This window comes from Rhipicephalus microplus, chromosome 6 (genome assembly GCF_043290135.1).
Source record: "Rhipicephalus microplus isolate Deutch F79 chromosome 6, USDA_Rmic, whole genome shotgun sequence".
Classification (NCBI taxonomy): domain Eukaryota; kingdom Metazoa; phylum Arthropoda; class Arachnida; order Ixodida; family Ixodidae; genus Rhipicephalus; species Rhipicephalus microplus.
Genome location: NC_134705.1, coordinates 175681555 through 175704169, shown reverse-complemented (window position 1 = coordinate 175704169; position 22615 = coordinate 175681555). Strand labels below are relative to the sequence as shown.

The 22615-nt window shown below is 48.1% G+C and overlaps 1 protein-coding gene across 3 annotated transcripts in view; it reads left to right on the top strand.

The window, feature by feature from the left end:
• The window catches only part of LOC119167092 (long-chain-fatty-acid--CoA ligase 4), a 42323-nt gene extending 20119 nt beyond the window's left edge, over positions 1-22204 (top strand). For all 3 annotated transcript variants that reach the window (XM_037418511.2, XM_037418512.2, XM_037418513.2), the window contains exon 3: positions 20477-22204. In XM_037418511.2, coding sequence (XP_037274408.2) covers positions 20477-21904 — 1428 coding nt within the window. In that variant the 3' untranslated portion in view covers positions 21905-22204. The remainder of the gene's footprint in view (positions 1-20476) is intronic.
• Positions 22205-22615: the final 411 nt, after the last annotated feature.

Here is a 22615-nt window from a genome sequence, read left to right as displayed (position 1 = left end):
TCCTCCGTGATTTTCGCTATACGGAGTCTGAGTTTCTTATTTAGCTTTTGTCGGCGCCACCGTTTCGTGAGGCCTCGACGAGCTTCCCAAAGATGTGTCAAGTGGGTGTCAATGGCAGGTGCGTCGGTAGTTGTTTGATATATCTTGGTGTTCTTGTCATAGAGACCCTTAATGTGCGGTGTCCATTGGGCTATAGTTGTTGGCTTGGGCCCGTCTACTTCCTGTTGCTCTCTATATTTAGTCCAGTTAGTCAGTCTGGCTTTTCCGAGCGGGCGTCGCAGTCGAGCTCTTTCATATGTTATTTGCACAATATTGTGATCGCTGCCCAGATTGTCGTCCAGCACACTCCAGCGCATGGTCGCGGCATTGTTGGTTACGGTAAGGTCGGGAGTGGTGTCCCTGTTGACACTGTTTCCTATACGAGTCGGTATGCACGGTGTCGTGAGGAGTGTGTAGTCGTAGCGCTGTATCGCTTCTAAAAGTCGCGTACCTTTGGGTCTGTCTGCGCTATAACCCCATGTGGTGTGCCAAGCGTTGAAGTCCCCAGTGATGATCAAGCGGTCGCGTGGTTGAAGCTTGTTGTTCAAATAGTGGAAGATATTGCTGAATTCTGCTTTTCTGTCTTGTGGGGGACTGTATATGTTACATATAACCTGCCTCGGGCGTCCTTTCTTCGCTGGCCAGAGCGTTACGATAAGGTGTTGCGTCTCTTCGTTCGGTGCCGTTATGCATGTAGCTGCCAATTCTTTCCGGGCGAGTGTCGCAATCTTAGGTGCATTTGGATCCATGTACAGTTTGTAGCCAGAAACTGTTTTAGGCCTGGCTCCCACCTCTTGCAAGCAGATTACGTCAGGAGAAACCAGCGCCGCCTTTATGTATAGAGTGAGTGTAGCGTGCTTGTTGTGCAGGGAACGACAGTTTTAGGACCATGTAGTGAGATTCTCGTTTGCTATGCGTCGGTTAATTGCCATGATGCGAGGAGGTGGGTGTGCTTTCAGCGTCCGAGGTAAGCATGCTTTCGGCGTCTGACTCCTGGGACCGCGGTTGGCTCTGCTTACGTCGACGCTTCGTTTCTTTGTCGAGGCTTTCATGAACATATCGCTTCAGGTCATGAAATTCGACAAAGAACTGTTTCATTTGGGCTTCTGTTTGCTGCAGTATGTGCTGCTGCATTAGCTGCAGTTGTTGTTGTAAAGTGAGGTTTGTCGCTGTTTGTTCTGTTCCTATATTGGCTACAGGATCTCGTGGTGGTATCGATTGCGGTTGGATGTGCCCATTGTCCCGTAGCTTTTCGCTTGGGTGGCTAGTTAGATTTTGAGAGGCCTGGACTGTAGTTTTCGGGGTGGCTCCCATTAATTGGGCCAGCTGTTTTTCGAGCCACATTATTTTGTTCTCGTATTTGTCAAGGCGTTGCTTAAGCTGTTTGTTTTCAGCGATTACTGCTTGATAGTGTACGTTTTGTGTGATGGGGGGAGTACATGCAGACTTGGGAGCCACGGCTTCCGCCCAGCTTACCGGAAGTGATGATGCCTGTTGGGTGCATCCTTGATCCCCGCCGTTGCCTTTGGCTCCCCCTCCTGGAGGACTGCGGTGGAGGTTCTGCTGAGTCGGTGCTGGCGCGCTCTTCTTGGGTGGCGAGTGCGGCTTTCTGCCCGGGGACCGTGAATGCGACCGGGAACTGTGCTTGTCATCGGCTGACTTATAGGCGTTTTCTTCCTCTTCGGAGGAGAACCAGCGGAGATTCTTGGTCCTCGGTGGGTCGTTGCTAGTGCCCTGTTGAAGCTTATCACTGTGGCCTGCTTGTACTTGCGGCTGTTTAGGCTTCGGCGGCTTAAGTCTTTTTTTGCAAGTTGGATCTCCTGTGGGGTGAGCCTCCCCGCACGAGGCGCAACTAATAGAACACGGATGTCCATCCGTTGGATTAGTCAGTCCACACAGCCGGCAAATGGGGCGATCCGGATGCGGGCAAACGTCCGCGCGGTGTCCTTTTTCTCGGCAGACCTTGCGGACTTGAATCGTAGGTCGGAAGGGGTAGCAGCGGAGTTCACCCCCGTAATAGTAGACGGTACGAGGTAGCGTTGGACCGAAAAATGTAATGGCTGCGCTTTTCGTTGTGCCTATCATTCTGGCAGTGATGATCTCCACACCGTGCGTTCTGACACGTAGGTGCGCCATGAGAGTTCCGGTTGAGGTGTTCATCGGTACGCCGTGAATCACCCCTCTCAGAGTATCGTCTCCATTTGCGGCGTAGGCACGGAAAGCGTGAGCCCTGCCGTTAAGCACAAGGGCGCGTATCAGACGCACTTTGTCCGCCACTTCCTCATATTTGGTCGACAGAATCGCTATGTTTGACCCTGGGTTGATTCTAAGGATGAAATGGTCATCTCTGATGCCAGCTTGGCATGCCTCGATGATTGCTTGCGCAAGCGTAGGAGTCAGAATGTTTCTCAGCGGGAGGCCCTGGTTTGGACGAATGACGATCTTGTAATCGTCCTTCGGCAACGGCGGTAGCTTTGGCAATTTCTTGAATGTTGGCGTGCCTGTCTTAACTTGGTCCTGGAGCCCTGCGCTGCCGCGCCTCCGCTCCAGTGCCTCTTGCTTGCGTTTTTTGGTGGATTTCGCTGCCTGTCAGCTAGCGTCCTCTTCTGCATGCGATTGAGCGCCGATAGCGTCTCGGCTCACCGTATCGTGGTCGCCCTGGAGTTGATCCATTTGGTCGTCTGCTGTACCATCCTGGTCTAGGAGGTGGTATTGTTGGTCGGTCGCCGCGTTGAGAGCCATAGCTGGATGAAGCTCCGACGCGGGCGTCCCCAGCATCGGTGCAGCTGCCGGCGGCTCCCCAGGTCAGCGTTTGGTGAGCGTCCTAGGGGTGACGAGCTTTCTGAAGTCCTTTGGCACCTCCAAGTGGCAAGAAATCCTCTTGAGTGGTGCCCAGGCGTTCCTCGGAACTTCTTGAAGCTGATAGTAACGTTTTCGAGTGGTTGCAGACGGAAAACACCACTAAAAATCATGAGAATCCAGAGCGCGAAGCGAGCGCGTCTGCACTACTTCGAGCCCCCTGGCGGTCTCACAAGGACAAAAGAAGAAAACGATACGAGCGCTTATAACTGAAAACTGAAAAGTACATTAAAGCGTTAGATGTCTCGTCAAACACGAAAAGAAAATTATGGACCATCTCCCTGAAGGCAACGCTGATTGGATGCGAAGCAGCAGCAGTGCGCACGGCGTTGACCTGGTTGAAACCGGCGTCGATGCGGGTGCTGGAGGAACTGTTGAGCTCGCGAAGTTCTGGCGGGCGAGGCGGGTAACGTTAACCACGCGCGATGTTCATCGTTTGAACCTTGCCCGACGTCAGCGACTCCCTGAGAGTGGTGCACCAACCGCAAGCCGGATGGGTCAACGCCGAACTCGCGTCGAATCACTTCGGTCGCTGCTTCCAGCGGCTTCTGCTTGTGGTTGCGGACGGGACCGACGTTGGACAGGTGGTTGTCGAACCAGACGGTTGCATGCGCGGCAGCTGTGACAGAAGCTACGTTGGAGGGACTCTTGTCGGAAGCAGGTGACGGCTCCAGCGTTGATGACGGCGTCGCGGACGGCTCTCGCGCCGCGCCACGCGACGATGCGATCGGCGTTGCGGCGGCGAGACGTCTCTGGATCGGCCGGCAGAGCCCGGCGCTTACTGGCGGGCGCGTGGCGTATTTGAGACGTTGTCGACGGCGGCGACGTTGAAAATTCGCCGGCGTTGGCCTTTCGCCGTCAGCGCTTCCGCTCGGCTTTTCTGGCTCGCGTCTCGTCGGTGTTACCCGCACGCCATCACCATTTTTAACCACGATCAGCGTGCTTGACTCACACCTCGTCGGTGTCGCTGGTTTAAACTGCTGACGCTTGCGTTCAGCTTCCCTGGCTCGCGCCTCGTCGGCGTTGCAGACATGACGTCGCCATTCGCGAACGCGATCGGCTCCGCTAACCCTCGTAATGCCGGCGACGGCGGGGTTAGACCAAATCACTTTGGCGCATGTTTCGGCGGGCAAAGCTGCTTCGTCTCCGTCGTAGAAACAAGCCGCAAGTGTGTTCATTTGATGTGCGCTCGAACGTTGCGAGCATTTGAGAGGGCAGCGAGAGGTGACACGCGGCGAGCGCGCAGCAGGCAAGGGAGAGAGTGACGTCACCGCGCACTGCGAGGTGAGGCGTGGCCTACTTGGCACCACCCCAACACCTGCAGCGAGGTGAGCGCGGTGCGGCGCGTTGGCATGATGACACGGACGGACAGCCTAACAGAGGCTAGTCAAAGAGCTGCTTCGCATCTAAAATTGACCATCGTCGGTAAGCCCGAGATACGCATAAGTACGCCATCACCTGATGACGTCATGACGTCATCATAACGTCACTTACAGTGACGTCATCTGATGACATCATCCCAGGACACCGTTGCCTGGTCAAACGTGGGCCTATCACGGAGACAGCGCAAAACAAAGTGACGGAAAGCTTGCAATGCCTCATATCTCAGGGTCATGCAGTCCGAAACCACAGTTGTTCAGTCATACGAGTTGCGAAACTCCCCACAGGCTCCATGTATCGAAATCCGAACACGTCATTGGCCCAACGTCGGGAGTGAGCAGATTGTCCCACCACCTGTTCATTAGCACGTCCACCATCAAACACATTATTTGTGTTTAGTGTTGCCGCTCCCAGGTGGCGCGATTGTCGGCTAGCTCTAGAAAAAATAGGGCCAACTGCGTTCCGAATTTCGCAACATAGTTTCGCAACGACATCGTATTATTGAATAAAACTGGTCCAAAACAATGTTAGGCGCCGAAAAATTTCCGAGGAGAACATGAACATCAATACATCGAGTGATTAGATAAAATAGGCCATCTCCTTCAAGTCACCTTAAAGGAGCACTGACATCATATTTCAAGATCGATATGTGCCGATCGTTCGATCGCTTGGTATGCATTCTTGGCCAAATATGAACGGCATCCGTCGCGTGGAAGTTATTTTAATTCGATGTCGAACAGCGTAAAAAAGCCAAAGAGAAAAACGAAAAAAAGACTGCCCCTCGACCTCAACACTAGTGCTACGTGTTCGGCGTGATACATTCCACAAATGCTATCCTGAGTGACGATGCCCTAGTAGCGATGACGTGTACGATCCGAGTGTTCTTATCGTGGCGCCGACTGGTGCCGAAGCGCAGAAACGCACTCGCTCGTCGCGTCTGATCTTCGTCGCACCGGTTTTAATGATTTCGTGAAACTATCAAGATAAAAACCACCTTTGAAAGAACGGCGAAAGAAAAGAGCATGATCAAACGTGTGCTTGTCGGTCAGCATGTCGGGGAATCGTTGTGAGTTGCAGTCACGGAGGAAGGAAAGGTAAGGAGAGGGCATGCCCAGCCGGCGCAGGGCGTAAAAAGTGTGGCGGAAATGACATCATGGCGGCCATATTCACTAGGCACAATGGTGGCGTTGTTATGGTTACGTGTTGCGCAGTGGAGCTGGTCTAGCAGTGAGCGGCCGCGGCTGGCGGCGGAATGTGTGCCTCCCCAGGTCTCGGCTGAGCCGTGGCGAACAATAACTGTGCTCTGCGCCGCGTTATTGGTTACGCAGTGTTCTCCTGGCTGTTACATTACTCTTAGCAACGTTTACAAATACCTTTGTCCATCACGGGGTTTCAACAGTGCGTATAACAAGTGCATATCTATGTGTCGTGCGGCGGATGACGCGGATGAAGCAGTTAGTGTTCAGCGAAATTGCGTTGGGCACCATGACGAAGCTGAGTGACGACGAACGCCTTGCAGGTCAGTGACGGTTGAGCAGTGCTCCTGCTTGTGACAACGGACGACGCTGTTGAGCCCATCAAGACGCCGTGAGGACCATGTGCACATACGTAGTTTCGTGTTGCGTGTGTACAGTAACAACTTGCATGTGCGTATTAAAACACCTTTTCTGTTCCGCTTGGTACACTCTCCATCAGCATTGCATGTAATCTCAACGTAACAGCAACCACGTTCAACTGTCACTTGCACCGTGCTCAGTCACCACGGTCGCAGAATGCTGACGCCGGTGATTTTCACGCGGAACACGGACACAGTGGCAGGACGCTGCGTCGGCCGCGTGGCGGAATGCAACCGTAGAAGGCGCACGACCAATCGTGTTGTCTGTACAGTTGCTGAATTAATGACGTGAAAGCACTCGCCGTTGTCAGTGCATCTAGCGCGCGTTCTCTCGTAGTTGCTTCGTTGTCGGCGAGCTGTTACTCCCTGTTATTACTCGGATGAAGCTATTTCGCTGAAGGTGTCCCGCTGGCTCAGAGTGATGAGCCCACTTCCATTAGTTTCGGATCATCATGACACACGCGCTGCGCAGCCCACGTGCTTTCCGAGCCGGAGAGGGAGTCGCGCCTTCTGCGTCGCATTCATATGTAAACAAGAGAGGAGAATTTGCCTAGTCAATATGGCCGACTTCCGGCTTCATCGCGGCTTCACAACGAGTGACGTCAGGGCCTCTCCTTACTTTTCCTTCCTCCGTGGTTGCAGTCGTCTAGTTCGAAGCACGAAAAAAAGCGCTATGAGGGTGTCTTTTCATAACGCGTATGTTAGACATCAACACGACCACAAGCTATCAAAAGTGAAACACCGTAAAGTCCGATATCATCGCTAACAAGTAACACGCAGGTATCGTTGAATTTTAGTTCATCTGTAGACTTTGCGTCCACGTTAAAGTGGTACTACCGTGTTAACCGCGAGAGGCTAGATAGGTGGGGCCATCTAGAGGCGCGAAGAAGAACCTGGCAAGCAAGAAACGTACTCTATTTCTCCGCTGATGGTCATTCACGATAGCTATATTGTATTGACCCCTCTGCGTATACCTGAATGCTTTGCACGCCAAAACGCACCATTATACCTAACTGAGACACACGAGCAAACATGGCTGAAGCGTGCATCCTCGGACACCACTGCAGCGCTGCTTGGAACGGCGTCCATTTCGATTTGATGATGACTGATATGTGGTGATGATATGTGGTGGTGGTGATTTGATGACTGATTGATATTGATAAGACTATGTCTACATAGGGCAGGTAATAACCGCAGAGCCGAACCACGAGATTGAAGTAACTAGAAGAATAAGAATGGGGTGGAGCACATTCGGCAAGCACACTCAAATTATGACAGGTACACAGTAAAAATTTTTACACCCAGAAGGGTGTAAATGAGCTTGTCCCGTGGACGACACCCTAAGGGTGTTAATTCAGCACCTTCTAAAAAGGGTGCTTTTTCATGCACCCTTAGAATAGGGTGTACATGTAAAAAAACTGTAGGGTGTTAAAAAAACACCCTTAAGGAAGGGTGCCTTCGATGTCCATCACTTTTTTAGCACCCTCTGAGGAGGGTGCGAGAAGGGTGCACAAGGGCGTTGAGTGCCCATGGCAGGGGTGCCAGTATTCTTTTAGACTGCACTAATAGATATCAGCATGCACTGATTACACACTACTTGAAGAAAGTGGTCCTCATTATCAATGGTGCGCCACCTGTCGAGCTCCATTCATTGCGTCTGGGCAAAAATATAAAAGCGTGCCATCGTGTATGAACTTGTGCTGGATCTATATATACTTCACAGTATATGCATAATGCGCGTTACAGAAAATGAAGCCTTGCTGCCCTTGCATATTGCGTTTATTTAATAGGCAAATAAAACAAACTTTTCTTCTGCCACACAACTTTTTCACCAGATATACGTTCACGTATACGTACACTACACATGCAACACCTCAAATGTTTATTATATTTATTCAGTTTCACTTCATTGACAATTCTTTGCAACATACAATTACACTGGTTTCAGTTTAGTATACTGCTTCAAGTACATAGAGACTACAAATGAAATATACGCTAATATATCCCTATAATTCTTTCAAGTATCTACAATCCCAGTGGTTTCCAGTTTAATACTCCTTCATGTACACAATCGGTTAATAGGAATGAAATACAAGCATATATATACTTATGATTCTTTCAAATATATACAATCACCATGATTTTACTATATACGCCTTCATGTACACAATCGTTCCCAAGAAGTGATGCACACAAAAATATATATGGATAGTGTTTTTAAATGTATATAATCACAGTGGATTGAGCTTTGTATTCCTGGATGTATAACAATTGGTTATGAGAAATGATGTACATGCAAACATATACGGGTTTTTGCACATATAACTTTAGCGAATACTTAAGAAACCAATACAATGATCAGAAACACAATAAGCTAAAAACGAACACAAAACTGAGTCAAAACACACAAAAAACAAAAGAGGTAATGCATAATTATGGCTAATGACACAGCTGGGTCACTTTATGCCAAATGTCCCAGCCATTTTGGCAACCATCTCAAATGTATTCGAAAAACTCGTGCTGCATTGAAAATAGTGAACTTCTGGAATATTTAGGAGAGGAAAAATATTTGGTCAAGTGGCTGCCTTCTGAACTTCCTGGAATGCTGTCTAGGTGTTGTATGTGAAAAATTTTATTTTAAAAGCACTGCTCCTTCTTTTCATACGAAACTCGGCCTACGTGTTACGTAACAAGAGCTTAATTTGGGAGAGTTGGTTCATCGTGGTTGTGTGCTAGTCACAGCGCGACAACTTTCGGAAGAGACAGAAAGGACAGGAAAGAGCACCGACTGTCAACTGAATTTAATGAATGTGCTACGAGCGCTTTTATACGGAGTACAAGAACCGTGTTCATGCGTGACGACACGTGTGAGCACTACAAAATAATCTTTAACTGTGAAAATAATACTCCCTCTCGGAAAGGATAAGTGAACGTGTAGTGATGCACTGATCATTGGTTTACCTGATAAAAAATACTTCTACAAACATTAAATTGGCATTAAGTAAACCTATTCTCGTGACGAATGGGGCAAGATTGACTATTCCTGTTGCTGTTTAGTACACACACTTTTGAAAGCTTGCAAGGGGTGGAAAACAACACGCTAATATCATATCTGTTGGCTATTTTTTTAATTGTGAGACACATGATGTGGTATAACATGCAAAGGTTTTGGTCATTGTGTTTTGTTGGTCCTGTCTAACTTTACTTTCTGCACGAGGGTTTTGCAAACGGGTGTGATGATTCTGTTGGGATACCCAGCATCTTTTAGTCTTTTAATCTGGATTTTAAACCTGACCTCACCCTTGTGCTAACATGACTTCTGAAGGGTGGCCTGAGTACATGTGGTATCAATTCCTCTTTCTACTAATTTTGAATGCCCACTATCAAAAGGCAGAACATTCTTAGCACTCCTGGGCTGATAGCACCAGCCAATACCCCAACAGCATCATCACACTTGTTTGTGAAACCCTCCTGCAGAAAGTAAAGTTAAAGGAAGCAGGACCAAAAGAAAAAGAGAATGACCAATCACCTTTGCATGTCACACGGTACTACGTACATAAGGTGTCTCACAATTTTAGGAAAAGAGCCAGCAGATATGACATTGTTGTTTTCCACCCCTTGCAAGCTTTCAAAAGTGCATGTACTTACAGCAACAGGAATAGTCAATCTTGCACCATTCGTCACTAGAATAGGTTTACTGAATGCCAATCTAATGTGTATAAGATACCGCTAACATGTGGAAAAGTAAACAGGACAAACTGCGCAATGCTTCAATGATCAAGCAAGACAGCATGCTTTAAATGTTAAGAAGAGCTATAGTAGTCTCATGGCCGGACACCGTAAAGAATGTAAGTGTAGTCCTAGGTTTCATAAAACACGGTTTTTTTGAAAAAAAAAAAGCAAGCAGAAAACTGAGAGATTTTAGAACTCTTTATCAGGAAGGCCAAGGATCAATGCATCAGTACACCTTCACTTATCTTTTCCGAAAAAGAGTATTCTTTTCTCGGTTAAAATTATTTTGTCATGGTCACACATGTGTTGTTGCAGATGAGCCCTGGTCTTGTGCTCAGTATAAAAACGCTCGTAACACCTTCAATAAAATTCAGTTGATAGCGCTCTTTCCTGTCCTTTTTGCGATAAGATTTTTGTTACAGAAAGAATTTCATTTTCTTACAATTTAGGTATAATGATGAGTTTTCATTGTATCACAACATGGAGCAAATTGCATCTCAATACGGACAAAAATCACAATTTTGTGAAATTCGTGATATTTTCTCGTATATTTCAGCAGCTTGAGATGTCTAAAGATATTTTTTCCTCAAAATATACCTTCTGTGGAGTAAATATTCACTGCTCAGATATTCATACAAAGTGCAATATTGCAATAAAAAATGCAAACATAACACATTTTGGCTTTATTCTTGGAAGCGAATGTGGCTAAAAAATTGCACTATTACTATTGAGCTTCGAATACCTTACAGAAGCACATTTACTTAACAGGTAGACCGAATTTGCTTTAGAAAAAATAAGCGGTGGTTTTAAAACGACATTTTCCACAAACAGCACACAGACGGCATTATGCCAGGAAGTTATAAGCCAGCCACATGACCAAAACTTTTTTTCTCGCTGAAATATTCTAGCAGTTCACTGTTTTCAACGCAGTAAGTCAGCACTTTTTTTTTTCAAATACAAGTTAGATGGTCGCCAAAGTGGCTGGGACGTTTGGCATGGAATGGTCCAGCCATATTTAAGCAAAATAACTTACACAAATAACAATGTTTGTTCATCTACCATGACCACACTAGAAAAAGTTGTTCAGGCATTGTGACACTAAAATTTTCAGCGTCGTACTGCCTGAACAACTTCTTTGATAAACTCCAAACTCACGCCGAGAAAAATCCGCTCAATCACGGTGGTTGTTAAAGGCCTTGCGGCCGTAGACAATGTTGAAAATAAAAAAAATCAACTCATCAGTGCTGTCACTCCTTCTTCGTCATTACTGACACGGAAGATTTTTCGGTTATCCATGTGGAGGTTCAGGAAGTAGGCTTGCTCTAGACTGGGGCCGGGGGGTAGGCTACGCAGGACGTCAGCGGCACTCTCATCCTGTAATAAGAGCAAATATGACTTCTCTTAAAAGGATGTTCGTGCTGTTCTGGCAGCACCATATATAAAGAATGTGTAGTGTGTATCCTTTGAAATGGCGTGTAATTGACATTACACTGAACTCGAAGCATACAACCCATACATTCTAATAATTTCGTATGATAAAGATAAGAGTTTTCCAGCATACAGCATATTCCCGAAATGAGGTGAAGTTTAAGACTACAGCTCGAAAATGGCACTTACGAAAGCCTGAACTCACCTAAGAATCAAATTCCTTATAGGGTAGTGAGCCAGTGTGAAAAACAATTCCTAAAGTACAACGCTCAGAACATGTAACATTAATCAAAATGCACAAGAAACTCACCTCTTCATGTACAAACAGTGAAGACATCTCTGCTTTCTCTTTTACATGAGAACAATTGATCTTGGGCGTGGCACTAGCGAAGAGGTCTACAAAAAAAAGTAAAAGATTTACTGACTTTAATCACGCCTCTAACAATCTGAGGAATTATTACAAGTCACCAATCAGTGCAATTCTGACTGCCTCTATAAGGGCATCAAAAATGAACAATTTTCTCGTTCTTTCTACCCTCACAAGACGATCCGTCAATGGAATCTAATCCAAATTTGACGGTGTGCTTCCTATTTGCCTGCTTTCTAGACGTAGGGCTGCGAACATGTGTTTTGTGCACCTAATCTAGCACAGAAATGCGTCATCTATAATTCAATCATCTTAATTCATTGTAATTTGATAAAAGATGTGATAGCTCGTCCAGTTTTTAAAGAGTTGCGGGCCTGCAATAGGCACTGCCTTGCACGTATTAAAGTACTTCTTTAAAAAAAAAATTCAAAGCTTGCTTTCAGAAAAAGCGTCTGGCATATTTCGACAACCAAGCCCATCTCCTCTGATGGCAATCAGGGGCACGCTATTAGCGATTATTGACTACGGGATTTACAAACGTAACCCGTGCCTAAATACTCAGTTAAACACAATCACGCAAGTAAGAGCGCTCGAACGCGGCAACGCGCGCGGACACCGACTACGTTGCAGCAGCCATGGCTTATGCAAGAGCAACCGCACATAGCTCCAACAGTCACGTATACTCTCTCGATTCTGTTATAACGCCGAACATTATCGCAGATGAAAGCGAAGCACGAAAACAGCAAACAGAAACGAGGGAAAACAACGCACGGCGATGGCCACAACAACGCGCCTTTAACAGAAACGAGGGAAAACAACGCACGGCGATGGCCACAACAACGCGCCTTTGGAAGTCTGCTAGATCTTTCCCTGTTGCTGGTGGCACTTGTCCTAAATAGCTTAAAAGACCGAGGCACACGTGCTGGGAGCATCGCGGCATATCAGCAACCTTCAACTATACCGTCTTTAAGCAAAAAAAAAAAAAAAAGCCGTTTCGTACAGTGCGCCTCTGTACATAATTTTTGCTTTTCTTTCTTTTTTTACGCTTACACCTACAGAAGCACGTTGCACATTTGAGTATTAATAGAAATGTTATTACGATGTAGCCCAAAGCACATCTTAAAACAATATCAATCACTTTGTGCAGTGTAGAGACAATGTGCGATCAGCAACTAACCCCGCCCTTGTTAAGTGATCACATCACTCACTGTATGAGTGATGCAGGCACTTACACAACATCGCGCATAGCAGTGTGAACTCGTTAAGTCCCACGTTTAATCGGGCATCTGCAACAGGCCCGCGAACGCATGCTGTTGTAAATGGCTGGCAGCCTACTTCGGCAGAGCTGCTGCAGGCGCCCAGCTAGCGCTGTATGATTACTACATACGAAAACAGTACACTCACCGTTAACAGGCCCACGTTGTCCGTGTCCGCCACTCCATGAATATTCCTTAATCCGAGCGTCACTTCGAACACGGTGTCATGCGTGACCACCATTGAATATGCGCCTGTTCGCTAGAACACACACAGCGACCAAGACCCCAGACCAACGCAACGCATTTGAAAGACGATGAGACAGAGGGAGCAACGTAGAGAGAGAGAGAAGGAGGAGGCACTGGCGGCGGCGTGGCGGCGCCGCAGCTGTCCACGCAGGTGTTCGGTGACGCAACTCTTCGCTTATCTACGCCGCCGTTGTGGGAGCAACGCTGGTCGGGGTGAGCGGGAGGGGGGGGGGGAGGAGCGGGAAACCCGCCAAGGCGGCGCCGAAGGGCAAACGCTATGGCGCATACGGCGGACGGCCGTTCGGCGCGGAATGACTCCTTGTAAACGGCAACTCTCCTCCCAGCCAGTCGCACAGCGACGCAGATTATTTACCAGCCTCGGGTTCTTTGAGTATTTCGACGGAATGCGATTGCAGTGGGCGAAAAATAGTGAAGCGAAACTTGCGGAAAACAAAGTGCACCATGGAATGGCCAGAAACAATAATTATTTCGTCCTCGGTGGCATTAGCGGGAGAGCATCGCCACACCTTTTTCCAGAGGAATTTCTTTTCGCATTGTCTGTGTCTGGCTATTCCGCGTATGGTGCCGCAAACACTGAATGCGTAGTCGAAGCTGGAACAAATTAATCCACAGTCGCGGATGTTTATTACAAGGCTTGTCACGCACCACGAAACGTGCCGAGGTTGTTATAACAAACTTTTTGCTGACCACATGATCAGCACATAATTCCATATGGTTGCCCAATGAGCTAGCTAAGCACCTGTAGCAAAGGCAGGGCACGTTCTTGTTAAACGTTGTTAATATAAACGATGATTGTGCATAAGTGCAGTGACAGCTTTCCGTGTGAATTGGTCATAACCCACGTGTTCGAGCGTTGAAGCGCCTCAGCGGACCTAATCAGCTACCACAGCAAGTTCGTAAGCAATGATTTGGTACGAAAGTGTGCAGCTGTTTTCCATGTACTGAATAGTCCGTGTACAGTGCGTTGACCACCGCCATTTCTTAAGCCACCTCCCATATAGACTCCCAGTCTGAACAGGTGTGGGACCTTAAACACTAAGAAGCACTGCCCCCCCCCCCGCACACACACACGAAATTTGAGGGCGCACGGGCTGATACACACGCATACTTATTCACAGGCGCACACACATACACGTATACACACATACGGCAACACACACACGCGACTGTAAACGCACGCATGCATGGGCGTACACATGTGCACAGGCACGCCAACACAAGCACGGACTCGCACATACACGCGCACGCACACATGCACGGGTGTACACACAATCGCGCTTACACGCGAACACATGCGCAGGCTCACGCACACACACCCATACTCGGGCGAACATTATGTTCCTGTATATAATCCACAGCAAACATGTAGCTTATAACCAACGCTAAGGAAAGCTTTCGTAACATGGATTGCACTTAATTGCCATTATAGATGAAACGCGATTTGCTTCTGCTGACATTCTGCTGTATTCGGAGAGCACCTTCACACATTCTAAGTCAATTAGGCCGTCATTTAACGCAAGGTCCACATATTCGTGCAGTAGCTGCGCTGCTCAGCCGCCAATCCGAAGGTCGCGGGTTCGATGCCGGCCGTGGCAGTCGAATTAAGGCGGAGGCGAAAATGTGGAAGCCTTTGCACTGTGCGATATGAGCGCTCATTAAAGAACACCAAATGGTGAAAATCTGCAGCTTTCCACTACGACGACCCTCATAATCATATCGAGGTTTTTGAGACGTAAAATTCCAAATATTATATTTATGTGTTCTTCTTATGCTGCATATTCCATCCGATGAATCGGCACCTACACCCTTCTCAGGCACAAAAGCACCCTTAGAGCCTATTTTAGGGTGCTATCGAGGCAAGCACCCAAACAAAAGGGTGCTTTTTTTTCAATCCACCATTTATGGGTGTTAAAGGGTGTTGCAAAGGGTGCTTTCTCGTAAAAGCACCCTTTTTACACCCTTTTGGGTGCAAAAATTTTTACTGTGTAGATATTATGACAGGTAGATTAATTGCCACTATCCCTCAAGAGGAAGGTATATAACAGCTGTATCTTGCCGGTACTTAGCTACGGAGCAGAAACCTGGAGACTTACAAAGAGGGTTCAGCTTAAATTGAGGACGACGCAGCGAGCAATGGAAAGAAAAATCGTAGATGTAACCTTGAGAGACAAGAAGAGAGCAGAGTGGATTAGGGGACAAACGGGGGTTAAGGATATCATAGTTGAAATAAAGAAGAGGAAATGGACATGGGCCGGGCATGTAGCGCGTAGACAGGATAACCGCTGGTCACTAAGGGTAACTAACTGGATTCCCAGAGAAGGGAAGCGGGTTAGGGGGAGACAGAAGGTTAGGTGGGCAGATGAGATTAAGAAGTTTGCGGGTATACAAATTGGCAGCAGCAAGCACAGGACCGAGTTGACTGGCAGAACACGGGAGAGGCCTTTGTCCTGCAGTGGACGTAGTCACGCTGATGATGATGATGATGATGATGATGATGATATGTGGGGTTTAACGTCCCAAAACCACCATATGATTATGAGAGACGCCGTAGTGGAGGACTCCGGAAATTTCGACCACCTGGGATTCTTTAACATTCACCCAAATCTGAGCACACGGCCCTACAACATTTCCGCCTCCATCGGAAATGCAGCCGCCGCAGCCGGGATTCGATCCCGCGACCTGCGGGTCAACAGCCGAGTACCTTAGCCACTAGACCACCGCGGCGTGCCGCGTGGGGCGTCCATTTCGGAATCACTGTTCTGCAAGAGGTCGATCGAAACAAAGATACTTCGCGATCTCATGAATCGCGGGGATTACAAGCTCCAGACTATCGTATTGAACCCGAGTCGACACTTTGTACGGCGACGTCAGCAGTGCAGGTGACAAAGTATGACTGAATGTGTCCGCCTAGCAGACGAAATATTTGCGGAGCAGCTGAGCCAGACGTCACTATTTTCTGTGGCGAAGTGGTCAGCTGTGGCGTGATCTGGAGGTGAGCGCGAGGTAGCGCTACTGCTGTTGCTCTCAGTGCTAAAATGGCGGGATTGCCGGCCGTCTTGAATAGTGCTAGATACCAGTGATATAAATCAATAAATGTGATAGTTATTCATCCCTCAGTTGCGTTATAGGTCGCGAATCGCTGCTACGGGGTCTATAGCTACTCGCTGACGCAAAAATCTTGACATGAGTAAATTTGATGTCAGTGCTCTTTTAAGGGGTCTACATTAAGGATCCCGCCAGATAAAATAAACAGAACGAAAAACGACAGTTTATACGTAGTTATTCACAAATTCCGCACGTCCGGTGAACATAACACAACAAGATGAGCGGTCGCGATTAAGACTAACAAAGATATTTACTGTTGTGCAGGAAAGGGTCTCACAAAATCTAGCTCGCAACTCCGTAAAGTCACTCACATTTGTCTTTGTTCATTCTCCCTTTACGCTATGTGAACAGTTTTCAACTACACCCTGTTCGTCATCCTGGCGAATATTCAGCGGAATTCGATCATGCATTGTCCAGCCCCCGTTCACTTTTCTTTTAATCGGTGTACACGGAACCCTGAAGTAAACTTGGGTAGCTATGGTAAATTATATAATAACATTTGGTGGTTTTGCATCTCAAAACCACGATATGGTTAAAAGGTACGCCGTGGTAGAAGGCTCCGGAAGTTTCCGCCATCTGGTGTCCTTTAACAAGCAGTGACCTTGCACAATACACGGATAGCCACCATCTGGTGTTCTTTAACACGCAGTGACCTTGCACAATACGCGGATAGCCACCATCTGGTGTACTTTAACACGCAGTGACCTTGCACAATACACGGATAGCCACCGTCTAGTGTTCTTTAACACGCATTGACCTTGCACAATACACGGATAGCCACCATCTGGTGTTCTTTAACATGCAGTGACCTTGCACAATACACGGATAGCCACCATCCGGTGTTCTTTAACACGCAGTGACCTTGCACAATACAAGGATAGCCACCATCTGGTGTTCTTTAACACGCAGTGACCTTGCACAATACACGGATAGCCACCATCTAGTGTTCTTTAACACGCAGTGACCTTGCACAATACACGGATAGTCACCATCTGGTGTTCTTTAACACGCAGTGACCTTGCACAATACACGGATAGCCACCATCTGGTGTTCTTTAACACGCATGCTGCAGTGACCTTGCACAATACACGGATAGCCACTATCTCGTGTTTTTTAACATGCAGTAACCTTGCACAATACACAGATAGCCACCATCTGGTGTTCTTTAAAACGCAGTGGCCTTGCACAATACATGGATAGCCACCATCTGGTGTTCTTTAACACGCAGTGACCTTGCACAGTACACGGATAGCGTTTGCCATCCATCGAAATGTGACCGACGAGGCCGCAATCGAACCCGCGAACTTCAGATCGGCAGCTGAGCACCGAAACCACTACTCCACCACAGCGGGCCCAGTTAATCTTGTAGAGCATCGGAAATCGCGAATCAGGAATTATATAAAAAACAATCTTGTCACACTTACTGTTAAGTAAGGAGAAGAAATGCGAATTAGAAGACAGAAAAGAGATGGAGGACGGGAAGAGCACTCGCCGCATTCTCTTTCGACAACCTTGTTTCATTTCGCGCTCTTTTTTTATGTTGCATGCACAAACAAATCTAGCTATGAGCGCTGCAAATTTAATACTGCAACACAAACACGCAAGTGTGCTTGAAACACGTGATTGGAGTGGGAACAGAAGGGGGGAAGCAGCCGCCTCCCCCTAGTCACATAAAGAAGGGGGAGAGAGGCGCAGAGTCAGCCCTGTACATAATGAATAGGGGGAGGGGGCACTGCGACTCGAGGGTGAGGGGCGCGAAGTCAGCGCTTGTGTTGTGTGTTCTGTGTAATAGTGGCCGCGCTTCCTAGCAAGATGGATCCTTACCAACTGGCCCGATGCAATTCTTTATTGAATTGTTTATTAGCTTTTTCATAGTGCTTTAATTTTCACTTTGGTGGGTGCAGCGCCTCGGGTTTCTTTACCTTCACCAAAGTAAGCCCTATGCATTGGCATAATAGGGAGAAAGGGTGCTTCTGCGACGAACCATTGCCTCCCCCCTCCCCTAAAGGGGAACCCTGTCCGTGCCTATGGTCGTCACCCAAATACTCCGTACAAATGGTTAAGCAAGAAAGCTGAAACACGTGGTCCCGTTGCTCAACGCGACCTGCTTTGTATAAAAGACTCTTCTCTTGATTTTTAGTACGGAAGTGTTTCATGCCGGGGTCCACCAAGATTTCAGTGACGCACTTCCATCACGGAAATGACGTTAAAATATGGATTAGAAGACAAATAAAAAGAAGCACCGTCAACGGGAGTCGAACCCACGACCTCTCTGTCAGCGACGACAGCTTCCGGGCACGAAATCGACTGCACCACGGCCACATTCTTTGTAGGTTCTGAAAGCACGCCTTTTGTATCTTACTCTGCCCTCTCACAAAAACCTTGGTAAAGCTTAATAATACATCATGGCCGTAAAATCCACGATCATTCTCTTCAACGCGTCGTTTGTACGTATCCGTCCTATTTTGCGCACCTCCTGAAACAGAAGTTCAATTTCGTCAACGCCTTTACACACTTCCAGGTGGCAACCTTGAAAAAAGCGTCGGCTTATAGCATCCGTCCATGCCTGAAATAGATCTGCAAAGCATAGAGCAACGCACCTGCTTCGTCTAGATGTCACTCCACGTTAGCGTGCCTCGCTCAAAGGGGCCCTGAAACACTGTTTTGAGTATCCATGGAATTAATTCACTGGAAAAGCGTATTACTTCACTAATTGAACGGCGCAAAAATTTTATGAATCCGTCCAGTACGAGCGGAATCACAAAGATTTGACACACGCTGCAATCCGATTCTCTCTCCTCTCGTCCCGACTAAAGCGCTGGAAGCTGAGCAGGGAGGAATGGGAAGGGCAAACAAAAACGACACTCGTGACTATGAGAATTTTTTTTCGATTTTTTTATTCGCATACGCGATTTTTTCAGTGCGATTGCGCGCGCACACGTGGACAAGTGACGGCTTCCCCGAGGCGACCTCTGTAACAACCGAACGCGCCATATTCAAATCAGCCAATGGGTTATAGATGGGCTTACTGGGCCAACGCCTCCTCTATTTATAGAGTAGTCGCTGACTGGGCTTATTTTCCGTGATTTGTCGAGAGAAGAGAAAGCTATTTTTAGCTGACTTTGATAATTTATTGTCAATTCCAGGCCGCGTGCTGTGCTAAAACATTTGGCTCGCGTGTTGTTGGGAGCCTCTACTACCGATCGGCAGCGTTTTCTGACCATGCTCAAAAAGTGTTGCAGAGCCCACGCGAGAAGTTTGGGCCGGCCAACAGAGAAGACACGTCGCGCGTTGCATGTCCTTCTAATCAGGCAGTGGCGTTGATTAATTTTATCATGCCGCGGGTAGGCAACCTTAGCCCAACTTTGGTGTGCAATGACTCGTGCTGTTCTAGATGTCACACCGCTTTCTTTGGTCCTTCTGTCACCGTTATCAGATACAGCTGCCACAGGCATTTATTATCACAGGGGCATGTTGATCAATCATTAACCATGGCCGTTGGCCGTTCCCACCGGATGGAGATGTGTCAGTAAGCGTCAACGTAGATGTATATACGCAAAATTGTATTTAGCTGTAGCAACAGACATTGTATAACCTCTCTTCTATAAATATACAGTAACTACTCTCAAGGGCGAGGCTCCGAAAGCCGTGGGTCTGTACATGCTTGTGTTTTGGTATGTGACAGCCTAGTTCTATAGCTCACCCAGCAGGCGTGGACGAACAGAGAGACAGACAGACAGACAGACAGACGACAGACAGACAGACAGACAGACAGACAGACAGACAGACAGACAGACAGACAGACAGACAGACAGACAGACAGACAGACAGACAGACAGACAGAGGATTCACGGTTTACAGATAAAACCTTCCGGAGCTTCGCCCCACTCAGCATCATTCACTCCGTGTTTTTTTACATCCTTGTTATACCGATTCCTATTACGGAGGGATCAACCCTGTTTTTTATTTTTTATTTCTCTATAAGACTATAAGCACATTTAAAAGATGCATGCTTGAAACTTTACGTTTGGTGGCAATATTAAAAATACTGAAATATCTTTGTCCTATTCGTGGTGCGGCAGGTATCATACCTTACCAGATACATATGATGGCACAGCCGGAAAACTAAGTAGACCATTCGTTGTAGCGTGTGCTAGCATTGCTTCGTCATCATGATTTCTGCGAACTCACTGGCTGACAGATCGCCCAATTTTGACAATTCTATAGCAATATAGTTCTTCACTGTAAGAAAACAAAAAAACTGAACATACTAACTGAGACTTGACTTTCAACTCCATTAGATGACCTTCAGCGCTAAGACGATCACCCCTTCTGCATTTCCGTGCATTTCTACGAGAGTACGAACAATACATCACCAACCAGACTACCAGCAAAGCCCTACTAAACCTACTCGATGTCTTGTCGCAGGTCGTCCCGTTCTCCAGTCTGGCGAAACGCGCAGAAAGCTGCGAGTTGCCATCCACCCCACCCACGCCGGAAGACGTGGCCATGATCATGTTCACCAGTGGCTCCACTGGAACGCCCAAGGGTGTGGTCTTCACGCACGGCGGTCTAGTCTCGGACGTGCACAGCTTCGCCGTGGGCTGCCAGAGGTTCGGCGTGTCCACCTGCAACGACACTTACGTCTCCTACCTACCCTTGGCCCACATGTTCGAACTGATCGCCGAGCTACACCTCTTCGGCGTTGGCGCTCGCATGGGTTTCTCGTCACCGCTGACGCTCACCGACAACGCGACTGCCTTGGCCCGAGGCTGTCCCGGTGACGTGACCCTTCTACGGCCGACCCAGATAGCGACCGTGCCGCTCATACTGGACAGGCTAGTCAAGGGCATCAACGACGCAGCCGCTTCCAAAGGAGCGATGTTCAAAGCCTTCTTCGACTACGCCGTGGCGTACAAGCACTTCTGGGTCAAGCGCGGCTTCGAAACGCCGATTCTTAACCAGCTCATATTCAAGAAGACAAGCGCGATCCTCGGTGGCAACGTTAAGGCCGTCGCGTGCGGCTCGGCGCCCCTGTCGACGCAGACGCGCCGCTACCTCGAGGTCTGCCTGTGTTGCCCCATCGCCGAAGGTTACGGGCTCACTGAGACCGGTGGCGCGGCCACCATCATGGACGCTGACGAGGTGAGGGAGAGCAGCGTCGGAGCACCGCTGCCCAAGTGCTACATCCGCCTGGTCGACTGGGAAGAAGGAAAGTACAGCGTCCAGGACAAGCCCAATCCTCGCGGGGAGATACTGGTCGGCGGACCTGGTCTCGCCAAGGAGTACTTCAAAAACGAAGAACTGACGCGAGAGCTGTTCCGCGAAGAGAGCGGGATTCGCTGGTTCTACACGGGCGACATCGGCGAGATCTTTCCGGATGGCACGCTCAAGATTGTCGACCGCAAGAAAGACCTCGTAAAACTGCAGTACGGCGAGTACGTCTCGCTGGGTCGCGTTGAAATGGTCCTCAAGACATGCGCGCTCGTCGACAACATTTTCGCGTACGGCAGTTCCCTGCACACATACCTGGTGGCCTTCGTGACACCCAACTACCAGCAGTTGCTCAGACTGGGCATGAAACTCGGCAAGAAGGAGAACGCTACCCTGAAGGAACTCTGCGAGGACGGCAACGTCGCGAAGGCTGCCGTCGACATGATCCTGGAGTTCGCGAGGTCCAGAGGACTGCAGAAGACGGAGGTGCCGCTCAAGATCAAACTCTGCCCCGAAGAGTGGATGCCCGACTCGGGGCTGGTGACGCCCACGCTGAAGCTTCGCAGAAAGCCGCTTCAGATGCATTACCAGCGGGACATTGACGAGATGTACCGGCCGGCGGAGGACACCAGGCTGGTGTGATTGTGCGATATGTTGTGGACGAAAAAAACTGTGGTCCAGCTGCAATTAGGTGCAATGTTTCCTGATGTGATGTGTTTTTTTTTTTTATTCTTCTGCTCCATTGACGGTATGTCGATCGCTATTTGTACAAAAAAACAACAACAACGGATCAAACACATTTTTCCCAGGCAGCGTACTTAATAGTTTTCCAATGCTAGTTTAATAAGTGGCGCATTGTTGCCGATTATGACCTGTGTGCGTATCTCAAATCCACATAGGGTTTTATTAAAGGAAGGTACCATCCTGGTTATATGTGCCGAAGTTCAAGTGCATTGCCTCAAATTATTTGCTGTATATATGAACTGCTGTATATATATGTTGTATACATGCCCCGCCGCGGTGGTCTAGTGGCTAAGGTACTCGGCTGCTGACCCGCAGGTGGCGGGTTCAAATCCCGGCTGCGGCGGCTGCATTTCCGATGGAGGCGGGAATGTTGTAGGCCCGTGTGCTCAGATTTGGGTGCACGTTGAAGAACCCCAAGTGGTCGAAATTTCCGGAGCCCTCCACTACGGCGTCTCTCATAATCATATGGTGGTTTCGGGGCGTTAAACCACACAAATCAATCAATCAATCAATATATGAACTGTATAAGCATTCTATGTTATCCAAATTCAGAAGTATTAGGTCATTTATTTGTTTACTCGATTGAATTATCGCTTTTTTGTAGGTTGG